This window comes from Eptatretus burgeri, chromosome 2 (genome assembly GCF_056783735.1).
Source record: "Eptatretus burgeri isolate ZD-2024b chromosome 2, Ebu_testis_v1, whole genome shotgun sequence".
Classification (NCBI taxonomy): domain Eukaryota; kingdom Metazoa; phylum Chordata; class Myxini; order Myxiniformes; family Myxinidae; genus Eptatretus; species Eptatretus burgeri.
Genome location: NC_140962.1, coordinates 41,928,733 through 41,944,863, shown reverse-complemented (window position 1 = coordinate 41,944,863; position 16,131 = coordinate 41,928,733). Strand labels below are relative to the sequence as shown.

Below are 16,131 nucleotides of genomic sequence, written 5' to 3'. Positions count from 1 at the left end.
AGGATGCCATTGTTCACTGTATCATCTGATGTGAAAAACAATAAAGAAGGATTAAAACTTGTTTTGACAATATAGTCTGGCATGTTTTTCTTAGAGGAACCTCTGTTGGATCATCAAACAAATGGAAACAATGCTGAGAAAATTACTGTCCAAGTCGTAGATGTGTGCGTGAACACCAGTGCAGAGTGCTGGATATGATTGAAAAAAAGGTGTCTACTCGGAGTCAACACGCTCAAAACGGTCAATCAGAGCCAGAACCATCTTAATTTTCAGTGGGCATCTGATCGTACCGTCTCCCCATCCCCATGAGCACATCAAAGGCTGATTTCTGGTCCGTTGAAGGCTGAATATCAGCATCTCGCAGGGAAACTTTGACGTACTTGGCACCGAAATCTTTCAATGTGAACAGCGGTGTACAACTTTCGATGGAAACAAAATCAGCACGATCGAGAGTCGCTTGCAAATTATCCCTGCTGATGCACTGAATTGATGCAATAGTTCGGCCAGAATATTCGTCGTCAAGATGTGGCGTGATTAAATCACCAATACAGTCACTCAAATTGATACCGCCGACATACTTCTTAACAACTCATGGCTCGCAGACTTCCTCTCCTGTCACAGTCACCGTGTGGCCCTACATGGAGCTTTCATTCCCTCTTCCTGTCCAGGCTGGAGTTCCTCAAGGGAGCGTTCTAGGCCCTGTTCTTTTTCTGGTTTTCATCAATGATCTCTCCGACTCTCTGGAAAATCCTCTATATCTGTTTGCTGATGACTCCACCCTCTGCAGAACCATCGGTCATCCCTCAGACCGGCAATCAGCAGCTTCTTTGCTCACTGCAGATCTGGATAAAATCACAAACTGGTTCAACATGTGCAACATGTCTTTCAATCCGGACAAATCTTACACTCTCACGATGTCTCTTCGAAAGGACCGTCTAGAAAATCCCCCCATCCACTTTCTCAACAATCCACTGGAAGAAGTCCTTTCTTTCAAGCTTCTGGGTCTCACTATCTGCCATGACCTTTCCTGGGAAAGCCACATTTCAAACCTCGCCTCCAAAGCCAGTTGCCCACTGGGAATCCTCCGTCGTGCAAAGTCCTTCCTCGGCCCACCTGAGCTCCTGACCACGAACAAAGCTTTTGTCCAGAGCCTGATGGAGTACTGCTCTCCACTCTGGGCTGGTGCTCCTGCCTCCCACCTTTCTCGGTTTCACGCTCTAGAAACCAAGGCATTTCGGATCATTGGCATCTCCCGCAATGAGGCCGAGTCTTTGAGCCTCTCACTCATTCACCGCAGGTTGGTCGGTGGTCTTTCTGTCTTCTACTGTCTCTTCTCCAACCTCGCCCCCCCTGCTCTCTCTGCGATTTGTCCCCACCACATTTCCACAGGGCGCTCAAGGTCCGCCAACAACCCCCTTCTGGTAAAACTACCAAAATCACAAATCACTGCTCACCTTCACTCTTTCATTCCTCTTTTTTCCTGCCTTTGGAATAAACTCCCTCACTCTATTCATTCCCATTCTTCCCTCCAGGCCTTCAAAACAGCTGTTCACCACCATCTCTTATCATCCCCCATCCAAATCCTCGATCTTTTCTACCCCCGATAATCCACCCAAGCCCACCTCCTTCAAATTCCCTGCTTTCCTTCCTGAAAGTCCCTGTAATGTCCATCTTATATTCCCCATGTTCCCCATCCCATCCCTCTCCCTTCCACAGATCTCCTCATGTCTCTGTTCCCCACTGTTTTGTCCTTCCCACTCCCTCCTCTCTTGTCTCATGCCCCCCCCCCCATGATGTGCGTTGTGTGTTTGCTCTCACACGAGCCTCGACAAGGTTTAAAAAAAAAAAAAAACAACAAACAATCACTTTCGCCCCAGTAACAACAGTCAATCTGAACCACGCTGGCCACTGCTCAGACGCCATGACCGAAGACGGTCAGATGAAAGACTGATCAGGTCAGATGAAAGACCTGCCCACAGGCGATCACTTCGTCGAACCACATGGAACCCCTCATCAAAACGTTGTTGGACATTGGGATGTTGAGTTTTGAGGTTGGACATCTGCTGCAGATACACCCTCGCAGATTTGGCATACAGGTTGTGGCCCGAGGCTGCCAGGTGAGGCAGCATTTCCTGGATGGCCTGTAGATGTCGTGCCCAGTTCCCAGTGCGCTCTGCCCAGATGTATTTGCGTAGAATGTCTAGTATGTCCATATACTGAACCCAGAGCGCTGAAGTTCTCAAAGATATCTTTGCGGACGGCATGCTTCTGAAGGTGGTCTTTGATGCGTTTCAAGACGTCAGACTTGCATACTTCTTCCACAGACTGGGGTTGGCAGAATTGTGACGAGAGTTTTGTGCCACTTCAGACATCAATAGCTCCAGCTCCTGAAAAGACGTTACGTGTCATGAGGTGCAACTGCCAGGCTGAATGAAGCACCATGAGATGCACATGCAAGAAGCACAACATTGAGTGCACTCCAGCTTGTGGAAACTGCAGGGGCTCTGGCTGCACAAACACTCCATGTGACAATGATGACGACATTGTCGAGTTCTAACTTTAATACGCTTGATTTTTCTCAACATGTGTCGTAAGTTTATAATGGATGTGGTTTCTGAGTTTAATGCGAATTTTCATTTTCATTTCGAAACCTTCGTCAGGCAGAAGTGATTGCCCCGAGTGGAATTGTGAATGTTGTCATGTTTCAATGATTTACATAATTATGCTGTATTGCCATAGACTTGATTTCATCTTGTGTCTTCAACGTTTCTTTTTTTTTTTTTGTCCAGGAGCCAAAATCGGTATCAGGTAAAAAAAAAATTTCGGGACAAAAAAGACATTTTTGGACAAAAAAGCTCTAATTTTTTATTTTACCCTCAATACATTTCACTTTTTTATAATTATTCTTGTATATCAAGAAAACTGACCATAACTAGAAACAATTAGAATGCAGAAAAACATATATTTACGCATTAAAATATCAATCTTTGCAATTTTCTTATTTTCCCCGAAGCCGGGTGGCGGCCATATTGTATTTCCATGATTTCAGGACTTTCCCCCTGGAGGATCCCTTAGGACTTTTTTTCTGTCACTGAGGACATATCCAGGAATGAAAATCTGCTGAGTTTGCTTTTGTTGCAATTTGTGGGAGGTCATCCGACATTTTGACTGTACTTTATGGACATTAAAAGTTATGAGGATCATTTTGAACCATGCAGCTGCAGGTGAGATACCCTGTAAATCCACCTTCTTCTTTCATATACAGCACAAGGCTGCAGGGTAGCATCATGACTGAGGACATGGCTGTGCCACTGATTGAATCCCTCCCCTCTGTAGGTTAGGGCAGGAATTTGTAATTTGTTCAGGGTGCAGCGATAGCTCAACTCCACTTTGTGAAGGACACCGTGAGTCTTTGTGTTCACCAACGAAGACCGACAGATGAGATTGATGTTTAATGACCGTCCGAAGGACGGCACACATATTGATGAATCATTCTGCCAGTGAAACACTGGGATGACATTTGAAAGCTGGGTCAGGATTCAAACCCAGGCTCCGCAATGTAGAAGCGAGTGTGCGTTCCTCTAGGCCATCCTGTCAGCTTGTAAATCCAACTGTGGGTGATATCTACTTTTATCCTTCATCGGATAGATCTTGAGCTCAAACAAGTTTCAGAATGCTGAAATTTTTTTTGAAAGTGTCATGTTTACAGCACTTTGGACAATAATCTCTGCAAATTTATTCAATTTAAGAACTGACAACATAGCTCAGAGGTAACAATATATCCAATTGATCTGACATCCAGGCAGCTTTGATCACAGACTGAAGTGAATCCACGTTCACACTATCAAACCAATTCTCTGCCAGGAGTGTTGCATCACCGAGGTGCTGTGATTTCAGAGGAGAACTCAACCGAGCTGCACCATCTGCCAACGTTTACTTGTAGATGTGAAAGATGCCACACAACCTTTTGAAAAGTGTTGGCGAAATTCCAATTATCTGACATGGTTTTGGCCAGCTTCAGCAACACCCAGTGACAGAGAATCTCTGGGTTATGTCTGTTTGTCGTTGGTTATGTCGTCATCTTTATGCCATGATTTTTACAAATTGTTATTATACCATTTTAATAAAGCCATCTCTGTTTTTATCCTCTCTCCAGCTCCAAAACCTGCTTTATAGTCCACAAGGGGTACTTAAAGTGGCTGACTTAGGTCTTGCCAGGTGTTTTGTCCCAGGTGAGCGGCTTAAAGGAAAAGTTGGGACAATATCGTTTGCGGCTCCAGAAATCCTGAGAGGGAGAGAATACGAAGGTCCTCCAGTTGATGTGTGGGCAAGTGGAATCGTGCTGCACTCCTTGTTCACGAAAAAGTATCCCTTTTCCAACGCAGAATTACTGGTGAGCATTTATACATTTCCTCTCATCATCATTTTTATCTTTACCCTCATGAATGTTGTGACTTAAATTTTTTTTTGTTGCTTCTGACCTCTCCCCTTCTCTCATCCTCAAAACTCCTGAAACATCTCCCTCCCTTACCTCCCTTGATTTATTTTTCACTTATCCATCCAAACCCCTTTCTTCCATTCATTAATTTTTATTTTCTTAAATTGGACATCTCTGCATTCCCTTCCCCTCCCTTTCCCCCTCTCCTTCATTTGAAAAAAGAGCTTCTGTTCATTTTCCAAAACATTTTTTGACATTGATTGGAAATGTAAATGATCCCCAAAACTCTCCAATGGTGGTTCCAAATAAAAAGACGATACAGAAATTACAACTACGCTGGCTGCACACAGCACCTCCCCAACTCCCAAATGCCACCGACCCATTTTCTTCCTCCTTTATGTTATTGCAGACATGGGTCAGAAAACTTTGAAAGCCCAGCCTGTCTATCAAAAGACCATGAACACCGTCTCCAACACTCACTTCCGGCTGTATCTTTGTGCCCAGGGTTGGTTTACCATACTTGTGAGATGAATGAAGCAGATGGGGAACCGCGACTCTGACTGTGTAATGACTACTAATTGACCGAGCGAATGAGTGTTACGCACCACATGCTCTCGTGTATCAGACCAATTTACTTGGTCCAATCCCAGGAGCGCTTTTTCAGATCATATCCCAGCAGTCAAAAAGTCATGATACGATATTACGTCTTTCATTGATATGTTACACAAGCAGAAAATTGGTGGGAGAAATGGTGTTTTGGTAATTAAAATGGGGAAATGGTGGGAGACTTCAGGAAAGGCAAGGTAAGCAAAATTCAGAAATTTACAGGAACATGTACATGACCTCTTATCCACTGTGCGATATACCCATCCTTAGATGCCTTGCACAATTACTTTGCACCTTTACGTGAAATGGATCCAGACACCCAAGGAAAGGAAAGAATGTGAGGAAAGGGGTGAGAAATGAGAAAGAAGTAGTGTGGGGTCTTTGATGCACACTTCTGCAATCCTGTTTGAAGCTGTGGTCAACCTTTGCTCAGGGGTTCAGGCTCGCCTTCGGCACACTCCCTCCTGGACTATTTCCTCCAATCTATCAGGGTCCCGGTCATGGGGGGTGGCTGGATGTTCCATCGATCGAAAACGATGGACGGCATGGTTGGCAGGGATCTCGTGCGGTGTTTCGAGCTCTTGTGGTGGTCCCGTTGCGACAACAGGACAATGTGAATCTGCGCAGGGTTTGAAGTGTGTGTCATTGGCTGGGTGAAATCCATTGAAAGTATGGAAGATGGGAATGGAAGGTCAAAAAGGTCAGAAGAATGTGAAGAAATGAAAGTTGGAAAAGTCAAAACATGAAGAAGTGTCGGGAAAAGTTTTCTTTCGAGTGTGGAAGAGGGTCTGTGAGAGAAAAGCTGTACAACGCTGTACCAAGATTCTCTCTCTGTGCTTTCCTTCCTTTTTTCCTTTTCCCACCCCCTCCCTTACCCCTCGGCTTCGCAACTCTTCATCGGTGCAGGACTTGCGGGGGTGGTCAAGACCCTCCGAGATGGTCATTGGTCGATTCCTGTCTTTCGACCCAGTTATCTTGCCTGATTGGTGGAGCAAACTTTCCAGTGAATTTTTTCCAGGAATGGGAGGGGTGAGGAGATTAGTGATCACCTGTCAGATTGGATGGATGGCTTCCTTTTGGGGGAAGCTGGCACATAGCCTGAATATTCCCTTCCGAACTTGAGCCGATTGTGCGGGATTCTCCACAATTTTTCCACGAAAGGAAAGATGAGGGGACATCGTGATGTGTCTTTGTGTGCCTTTTATGGGAAATGGTTCGAGATGAGTGTGTCAAAGAAGGAAAGAACACGAACTTGGTCTGACTCGCATTCGCAATGCACACCTATCCCCATTAACACGAGATAACTTCATTGGGAACAGAGAGGAAGAGGTTAGGGACAAAATATTTTGAGGCATTCAGCCTTCTCACGAGTGGAATCGGCTGTGGTGCCATTTGAAGAGAGGAAAGGGGTGGAACGGGAGCATACACCAGAGATATACTTGACAAGGTGCCACCAGGTTTTAGAAGGAAACAAGTTTGAAAGTTCATTTTCGAGATTGGACACATGTTGTTTTCTTGCTCTCCTGAGGGTACACACACTTGTTGTGGGCTTTGTGGATTGATCTCAGGTTGCATTCAGTCGGATTTGCCTTCCAGAAGGAGAATGAAAGTTGCTTTAAATAAAGCAACAGCCTCACCAGAGGATTCAGAGAAGCACGAGCGGGAGGATGGTAAGATAATTGAAGACAAGATGGGATTAATCTGTGCATACTAGAGAGAGAGCAGTTTTCTGTGGAAGAATTCTCAGGCTGAAATCATATCAGTGGTGCTGGATCGAGGAGACAAGTCCTGAAATGCAAAAAATTAAATTAAAAAAAATTAAATTAAAAAATATAAAACATGAATGCACGTATGTGGAAGCAGAACACACTGTATGATCCGTGAATACGCGGGCTCTGTGAATAGCGAGACCGCGATTGGAGTGTTCTCACAGTATATATTAATTTACATGTGAAATATGTGAAAGATGCCACACAACCTTTTATAAAGTGTTGGCTAAATTCCAATTTTCTGACATGGTTTTGGCTGGCTTCAGCAGTGCCCAGTGACAGAGAATCTCTGGGTTGTGTCTGTTTGGAGTTGGTTATGTCTTTACGCTCTGAATTTTTTTTTTCATGATTTTTTTTTAATGAATGCAAACAAGTCTTTGATTTGTTTTCCCAAAGGCACATCAAACTTTTAAAGAAATAAACCTGGATACCCCAAATTAACACAACATACCCACGATATAACTTAAGCCTGGTGATGGCGCAGTGGTTCGTGCAGCGGCTTGGCATCCAAAAGGTCCTGAGTTCAAGCCCCGTTGGCCACTGCATTAATACACCAGAGGGTTGACTCAGCCTGTCATCCTTCCGAGGTCAGCGAAATGAGTACCAGTATACTGGGCCGGTATATACCCCGGTTAAAATCAGTGTACCATATCCCTGTGTCGTAAGAGGTGACCAGGGTTGCGTCAGGAAGGGCATCCGGCGTAAAACATGTGCCAAATCACTATGCGGATCATACGGATGATCCACTGTGGCGACCCCAATCGGGAGCAGCCGAAAGAAGAAGAAGAAGAAGACCCACGATATAACTTAATTGTGAAACAGAATACTCCGGCATAACTTGCTTTTACCCTTCGTGCATATGCCTTGCCCTTCCTGGGGGGGGGGGGGAGGTTATCAGTTCCCTACTAACCTAACCCTAATAGTTCCCAACTCTCCTTCCCCTATGCTTTCAACCTTAACAACAGTTAACATGAAAAACATCTTCATTCACAAACAGCAGTATTGTTGCTGCTTTGTATTTTTTTAACTTTAAAGGTACCCTGACATGCAAAAGTACTGAATTTTCATTTATATATGTCCTTTCGGAGTTTTTCATCGTGATTTCAGATCTGACAATTTTTTCACAATACTCCTTCTGTAAAATGTAAAATTGAAAAAACAAACCTCTTCGGGAACGCCCCTAAAAATTCTCCTGAAAGGGGCGTAACCCACATGACGTCAACTACAGGATTTCAAAGGCTGCACGTAAATTACTCGGGTTGGTGGGCTACGTGATTCTATTGGCTTTCTGTGTGTTTCCACATTTGATTGGTCGAGTCAATCGCTTCGTTCATTTCTGCTTTTAAAAAATCCAACATTTGGTTTTGAATAATGGATGGCATGGACTTTGATTTGTCTGGTAATGACAGTGAGTGTGAGAAATGAAGGATTTTGGTCTGAATGACATGGAGAATTGTCGGATAACGTAGTCGCGGGAGGTGAAGTTCAGGCAGCTGGAAATGAAATACGGCCTTAGCAGTTTGAGCCCGAAGCAGGACAAGCAGAGGAAAATGGCGATGAAATTCCCGGCGTTCATTATGATCGGGAGGACATCGAAGGAAGACTTGGCAATAACAACTGGTTAGACTAAATCCTATTCGTAATTCAATAATGTAAATTCGACTTGCATATACTGCTCGATGTCAGAAATATTTTAGTGAGGTGACGTGACCAGTGCAGCGCAGCGGACATGGTTCTCCGCGGTGAATAAATCACAAGCAAGGGTCGCGTATGTCATCGGCCGTATCTCTCCGCGCACAAAACGAAGCAATCTCGCTGTCCGGATATGATGAAAACTTGTGTGCAGAACACACCTTGTGACACAATTGTCTCGTCTGATAAATCTGATGTTCTGTTGCATTTTTATTTTTTATTCCTACTGTTGTCATGTAGCACCAGGAGAAAACAATAAGCCTGGTGTTGGCTTCGTGGTGAAGGTGGCGGCTTGGGATCCTAGGGTCCTGAGTTCAAGCCTCGTTGGCCGCTGAATTAAAATACACCAGGAGGTTGACTCAGCCTGTCATCCTTCTGAGGTCAGCAAAATGAGCACCAGTGTACTGGTAAAGGGGACACTGCATCAGCGGCATAGCCGCGTCCAAACCAATGATGCAACCAGAGAGAGAGAGAGAGAGAGAGAGAAGAAAAGAGAATAATAAAAGAAAGCTACAGCACGTCAGATTTATCGTACTCGTCGGACTGACGACGGATTTATCGGACTCGTCGGACTGACGACGGATTTATCGGACTCGTCGGACGGACGACGGATTTATCGGACTCGTCGGACGGACGACGGATTTATCGGACTCGTCGGACGGACGACGGATTTATCGGACTCGTCGGACGGACGACGGATTTATCGGACTCGTCGGACGGACGACGGATTTATCGGACTCGTCGGACGGACGACGGATTTATCGGACTCGTCGGACGGACGACGGATTTATCTGACTAGTCGGACGGACGACGGATTTGTCGGACGGACGACGGATTTATCTGACTGGTCGGACGGACGACGGATTTATCTGACTGGTCGGACGGACGACGGATTTATCTGACTGGTCGGACGGACGACGGATTTATCTGACTGGTCGGACGGACGACGGATTTATCGGACTGGTCGGACGGACGACGGATTTATCGGACTGGTCGGACGGACGACGGATTTATCGGACTGGTCGGACGGACGACGGATTTATCGGACTGGTCGGACGGACGACGGATTTATCGGACTGGTCGGACGGACGACGGATTTATCGGACTGGTCGGACGGACGACGGATTTATCGGACTGGTCGGACGGACGACGGATTTATCGGACTGGTCGGACGGACGACGGATTTATCGGACTGGTCGGACGGACGACGGATTTATCGGACTGGTCGGACGGACGACGGATTTATCGGACTGGTCGGACGGACGACGGATTTATCGGACTGGTCGGACGGACGACGGATTTATCGGACTGGTCGGACGGACGACGGATTTATCGGACTGGTCGGACGGACGACGGATTTATCGGACTGGTCGGACGGACGACGGATTTATCGGACTGGTCGGACGGACGACGGATTTATCGGACTGGTCGGACGGACGACGGATTTATCGGACTGGTCGGACGGACGACGGATTTATCGGACTGGTCGGACGGACGACGGATTTATCGGACTGGTCGGACGGACGACGGATTTATCGGACTGGTCGGACGGACGACGGATTTATCGGACTGGTCGGACGGACGACGGATTTATCGGACAGACGACGGATTTATCGGACTAATCTGGAGTCTAGACTCTGGAGATCTCAAGTCAATCCACTCTGTGCAAGTTTCTGTATGTGACGTCAACGCTGCGATTCACTGAAGTCAACTTTTTTTAGGGGCGGGGCATAGCAAGTTGTGAAAAGTACCAGAAATGATCGAAATATTGCCCTCATTATCCCATTTTTTTATCTAAAAAAAAACATAGGTGATTTCTTCACGAGGAAGGTCAAGTTAATATATAAATAATCAGAAAGTTTTGCATGTCAGGGGACCTTTAAATGTTCTGAATTAAATTATGTTGCAAGACATCCTTGTCCAATATATTAATTATTTCCAAAAATGAGGCAAAATTTTCACCTCATTCCCTTTCCTTCCAAAAATGCTCTGACCATACCCCTTCTAAACCCCCTCCCTTTTACTATCAAAACTTTTCTGAAATTATCTTCTCATTGCATTCCATAACCTACCTTTTTTTATATACACTGTCGAGGCTTGTGTGAGAGCGAACACACAGGACGTACAAAAACGGGAGCAGGAGAAAAGAGGGGTGGGAGAGGTAATGACAAAACAGGGCACACAGGCCAAACAAGATGGACACAACAGGAATTTTCAGGTCCCCCCAACATGATAGGGACTTTCAAGAAGGAAAGCAGGGAATTTGAATTTTAGTGGGTTTGGGATGAATGAGCAGGGGTAGAAAAGATCATGGTTTTGGATGGGGCAAGATATGAGATGGTGCTGAACAGCTGTTTGGAAGACCTGGAGGGAAGAGTGGGATTGAAGAGAGTGTGGGAGTTTGTTCCAAAGGCAGGAAAAAAGAGGAATGAAAGAGTGAATGTGAGCAGTGATTCTTGGTTTTGGTAGTTTTACCAGAAGTGGGTTGCTGGCGGACCTGGAGCACCCTGTGGAAATATGAGGGGGGGGGCATCCCCATCTCCTTGAGATGCTGATCAACCTGCTGACAGACATATCTCTGACAGAGCAGGGGTGGGGGGCGAGGCTGGAGAGGAGACGGGAGAAGACAGAAAGACCACCGACCTGCCTGTGGTGAGAGAGTGAGTGACCCACTGACTCAGCATCATCGTGGGAGATACCAATGCTCCGAAATGCCTTGGTTTCCACAGTGTGAAGCCGAGAAAGGTGAGAGGCAGGAGCACCAGCCCAGAGGGGAGAGCGTTCCTCTATCAGGCTGCGGACAAAAAAGCTTTGAATGTGGTCAGGAGCTCAGGTGTGCCAAGGAAAGACCTTGCAAGACGGAGGATGCCCAGTCGGCGACTGGCTTTGAAGGCCAGTTTGGAAATGTTGCCTTCCCACGAAAGATCATGGCAGATCTTGAGATCCAGAAGATTGAATGAAAGGACTTCTTCAAGAGGATTGTTGAGAAAGTGGATGGGGCGGGCAGGGGGGGTCCAGATGGTCCTTTCAGAGAGACATTGTGAGAGTGTGAGATTTTTCAGGCTTGAAAGACATGTTCCACGTGTTGGACCACCTTGTGATTTTATCCACATCTGCAGAAGGTGAAGAGGCTGCTGCTTGCCGATCTGTGTGATGAACCTTAACCCTTATCACCTTCCTTTTGATAAATTTCCTCAATTTTAATTTTTTTAATTTCCCCAATTTGTTCCCACCTGAGTGAAGCTTTTCTTGAGCCAAGATTTTAAAGAAAGAGAACTGGTGTTGGCGCAGTGGTTAGGGCAGTGGCTTGGGACCCAAAAGGTCCTGAGTTCAAGCCCCGTTGGGACACTGAATTAATATTAATATATATATATATATATATATATATATATATATATATATATATATATATATATATATGTACCAAGTCGTTTTACACCAGGGGGTTGACTCAGCCTGCCATCCTTCCGAGGTCGGCGAAATGAGTACCAGTTGTACTGGGCCCGGTGTATGCCCCGGTTAGAATAGGTGTACCATATCCCTTTGTGTCGTAAGAGGCGACCAGGGTTGCGTCAGGAAGGGCATCCGGCATAAAAACCTATGCCAAATCATTATGCGGACAACAAAACGAATTTCCATACCGGATCGGTCGAGGCCCGGGTTACCAATGACCGCCACCGGTACCGGTGGTCAGCAGGGTACCAGTGGAAATTGTGCTACTGCTGGGCGAAGGAGGAGAAGGAGACGGGGAAGGCGAGTCTGGAGGCAGTGGGAGAGGGGGAAGGGTAGAAGTGTGGAGGTGAGAGTTGGAACTCTGAATGTTGGGACGATGACTGACAAAGGGCGAGAGTTGGCTGATATGATGGAGAGAAGAAAGATGGACATACTGTGTGTACAAGAGACCAAGTGGATGGGGAGTAAGGCTCGGAGCATTGGAGGTGGTTTCAAACTGTTCTATCATGGTGTGGATGGGAGGAGAAATGGTGTCGGGGTAATCCTGAAGGAAGATTATGTCGAGGGTATTGGAGGTGAGGAGAGTGTCTGACCGAGTGATGAGTGTGAAGTTGGAAATTGAAGGGGTGATGATGAATGTAATCAGTGCATATGCCCCACATATGGGGTGTGAGATGGAGAAAAAGATTTCTGGAGTGAGTTAGATGAAGTGGTGGAGAGTGTATCCAAGGATGAAAGAGTGGTGATTGGAGCAGATTTCAATGGGCATGTTGGGGAAGGGAATAAAGAGGATGAGGAGGTGATGGGGAGGTACGGTCTCAACAAGAGAAATGTGGAAGGGCAAATGGTGGTAGAGTTTGCAAAAAGAATGGAAATGGCAGTGGTAAATACGTATTTCAAGAAGAAGGAGGAACACAGGGTTACATACAAGAGTGGAGGAAAGTGCACACAGGTGGATTACATCTTCAGCAGGAGATGCAACCTGAAAGAGATTAGTGACTGTAAGGTGGTGGCAGGGGAGAGTGTAGCTCGACAGCATCGATTGGTGGTCTGTAGGATGACTTTAGAGGTGAGGTTGAGGAAGAGAGTGAGGGCTGAACCAAGGACCAGATGGTGGAAGCTGAAGGAGGAAGACTGTTGCGTGAAATTTAGGGAGGAGGTGAGACAGGTGTTGGATGGTGGTAAAGATGGGTGGGATGATTAGGCAACGACAGCAGAAGTTGTGAGGGAGATAGCTAGGAAGGTACTTGGTGTGACATCTGGACAGAGGAAGGAAGATAAGGAGACTTGGTGGTGGAATGAGGAAGTACAGGAAAGTATAAGGAAGAAGGGGTTGGCGAAAAAGAAAAGAAGTGGGAAAGTCAGAGAGATGAAGAAAGTCGGCAGGAGTACAAGGAGTGGTGGCGAAAGGCAAAAAGAGAGGTGGCAAAGGCCAAAGAAGTGTGGTATCTGTTTTTCTCCTGAGCAATGGTTTTTTTACCGTTGTTTCCGTTCTTTCTTGTTGAGTAACCATTGCGCTGGGTGGCAGAGATATTATTTGTTGGGGAGGCCATTGTCTGTGGGGATGTTGGCGTTTGTGGAGAAGGTGCTTGTGGTTGTTGTGGCTGGCGCTGTGGTGGGGATGGCGTGGTTGTGGAGAAGGTGGTTGTGGTTGTTCCAAAATAAAGATAGCAAAAGAATAATGGCTGACTCAAAGATCACAGCCCGGTTACACGAATATTTCCCTTCAGACATCGGTGGGGAAATCTAATCTGAACACACACTTATTGACACAACTGATCTCTGGGAGGCCTGAATGGTGTTCTGTGAATTTCCACAACCGTAACAATATATACATACATATATATATATATATATATATATATATATATATATATATATATATATATATATATTAATTATACGAGTGCGGGCCCGTAGATGCGTGCCAGTATGTGCAGTTTCGTTCCTTCGCTCTCGTAAACGACGACTGGATTGGGGCATTTTTTCAATTAGATCAGACCAACCGTATCATAAATGGCCATAACTTGGGAAACACCTGGAAACATGCTCAGGTCCCCAGCGTCAATTGTGACGTCATATCAAATGAAGAAGAAGAATTGTGATGCCCCCTCTCTCTCGCCCCCCTCTCTCCCCCCTAGTCTCGCCCCTCCTCTCTCCCCCTCTCTCTCTCACCCCACTCTCTCCCTCCCCTCTCTCGCCCCCCTCTCTTGCCCCCCTCCTCTATCCCCCCTCTTCTCTCCCCCCTCCTCTCTGTAAATGTATTCACAAATGGCTAGCAAGCACAACAATTAATTCAAACCTTGGGAAAAAACAGCTTTCAAACCCTTGGGAAACAGCTGTTTGCCTTGGGAAAATTCAAACCTTGGGATGAATTAATAATTTGAACAATTAATTCAAACCTCGGGAAAAAACAGTTTTCAAACCTTGGGAAACAGCTGAAACGGATGAAGAACGATATCAAACCTTGAAAAGGCACACAATCAGGTCCCCAGCGTCGATTGTGATGTCATACCAAACGAAGAAGAAGAAGAAGAATTGTGACGTCAATCGTGCAAAAAAAAAACATTAATTGTGACGTCATTGTACCGTGTCCTGTCATTGGTTGACAGACGTTATTGGTCATTATTGGTTGACAGACAATATATAGGTCATTATTGGTTGACAGGCATTGGTCATTGTATCACGTTATTCTTTTTATTACTGCCAATTCTTGTGTGATTATTATTAATATGCTGTAATCATTATTCTGAGATATCTTTGGGAAAAAATGGCATGATAAGGTGGAACGACACTTCAGCTGCGATATATACACCTTTCCAACACTGAAAAAAGCAATAAAATGGCCGTAACTTGGGACCCACTCGTCTGATTAATATCAAACCTTGAAAAGGCACATCCGCGGGTCCCCGGCAATATTCCTAGCAAGTTTCAATCAGATCGATCCGGCGGTTGTCGAGAAACGGCGGTCGCAAACAGACACATACACACACATTGCTGGAATTATATAGATATATATATATATATATATATATATATATATATATATATATATATATATATATATATATATATATATATATATATATATATATATATATATATATATATATATAGTTACGGCTGTGGAAATTCGCAGAACACCATATAGGTCCAAAGTCAGTTATGCCGATAAGTCCGTGTTCAGTTAGATTTCTCCACCATTGTTGAATGGGATTTATCCGTGTGGACAGGGCTGTGATCTTTGAGTTAGCCGTTATTCTTTACTCTCTTTATTTTGGACCAACTGCTTCACACAATCACCCTGCAAGGGACAAAGAGAACCACCGCGGTGGCGCGCATCCCAAATTTGGCGGGAAAACAGTTCCTTCGAGAAGTTTCCCGCATGTTCTGGAAGGAGGGCGGGGCGAGAGCGGAGGGGCAGGGCGTGGATAATAAAAAGCGCGCACGGAGCATTCTCATTCTCATTCTCATTCTCATTCTCATTCTCATTCTCATTCTCTCTCTCTCTCTCTCTCTCTCTCTCTCTCTCTCTCTCTCTCTCTCTCTCTCTCTCTCTCTCTCTCTCTCTCTCTCTCGTTGCTGGTGTTGTTGCTGCCGCTGGACGCCGTGTAAGGAGCTGTGCTGCTGCCGGAGCTGCGTGGAGATCTGGGCTCGTGTCCGAGTCGGGAGCTTGGAGCGGTCAGTCGGTGGAGGTCCGGGCGTCGCGAAGGAGACGTGGGCTGGAGGCGCAGCCCTGCTGTGTCGCGCGAACCTGCGCGTGGGGAGAGCCGGAGAGAGCTCACCTGCCGCTTGGCAAGGCCCGAGCTCAACCGCGGCTACGCCAGCTGCCGTGAGGACGAGACGTCGCGACTTGCCCCATCAAGGCACCACGAGGGTGCAGGTAACCTGCAACGGTCTCGTGGGGCCCTTTCGGTCACCAAAGCCCCACGTTGTAAAGGCCCACAGGCCCAGTCTGACTCCCTTGTCTGTGAGGGGGTCTTTTCTTTGCTTTTCTTTTGAGTGAATGTTGTGGCGCCGAGTCTTTCAAGTAGAACTGTTGATAAGTAAATTTACATGGTAAAACAATAGTCGGTTGTAGTGTTTTCGCCTTGCTCGTGTCTTTATCCCGTCCCGCAGTCTTCGTAAAGCAACTGCTTGCGTGTTTTTGAATTCCTTGCCTGTATATACCTG

General features: G+C 46.0%; 1 protein-coding gene across 8 annotated transcripts in view; it reads right to left on the bottom strand.

Moving 5' to 3' along the window:
• The window catches only part of LOC147031895 (mitochondrial fission factor-like), a 138,946-nt gene that overhangs the window by 57,741 nt on the left and 65,074 nt on the right, over positions 1–16,131 (bottom strand). For 2 of the 8 annotated variants that reach the window (XM_085868829.1, XM_085868875.1), the window contains one exon: positions 2,838–6,832. The exons of 5 other annotated variants lie outside the window; for them this stretch is intronic. Coding sequence is in view for 2 of the 3 variants with exons in the window: in XM_085868875.1 (XP_085725001.1) it covers positions 6,799–6,832 (34 nt within the window). In the remaining variant the exon portion in view is untranslated. Of the gene's footprint in view, positions 1–2,837; positions 6,833–15,092; positions 15,349–16,131 lie in introns of those variants that run through there. One more of the 8 variants, XM_085868894.1, reaches the window with a different exon arrangement.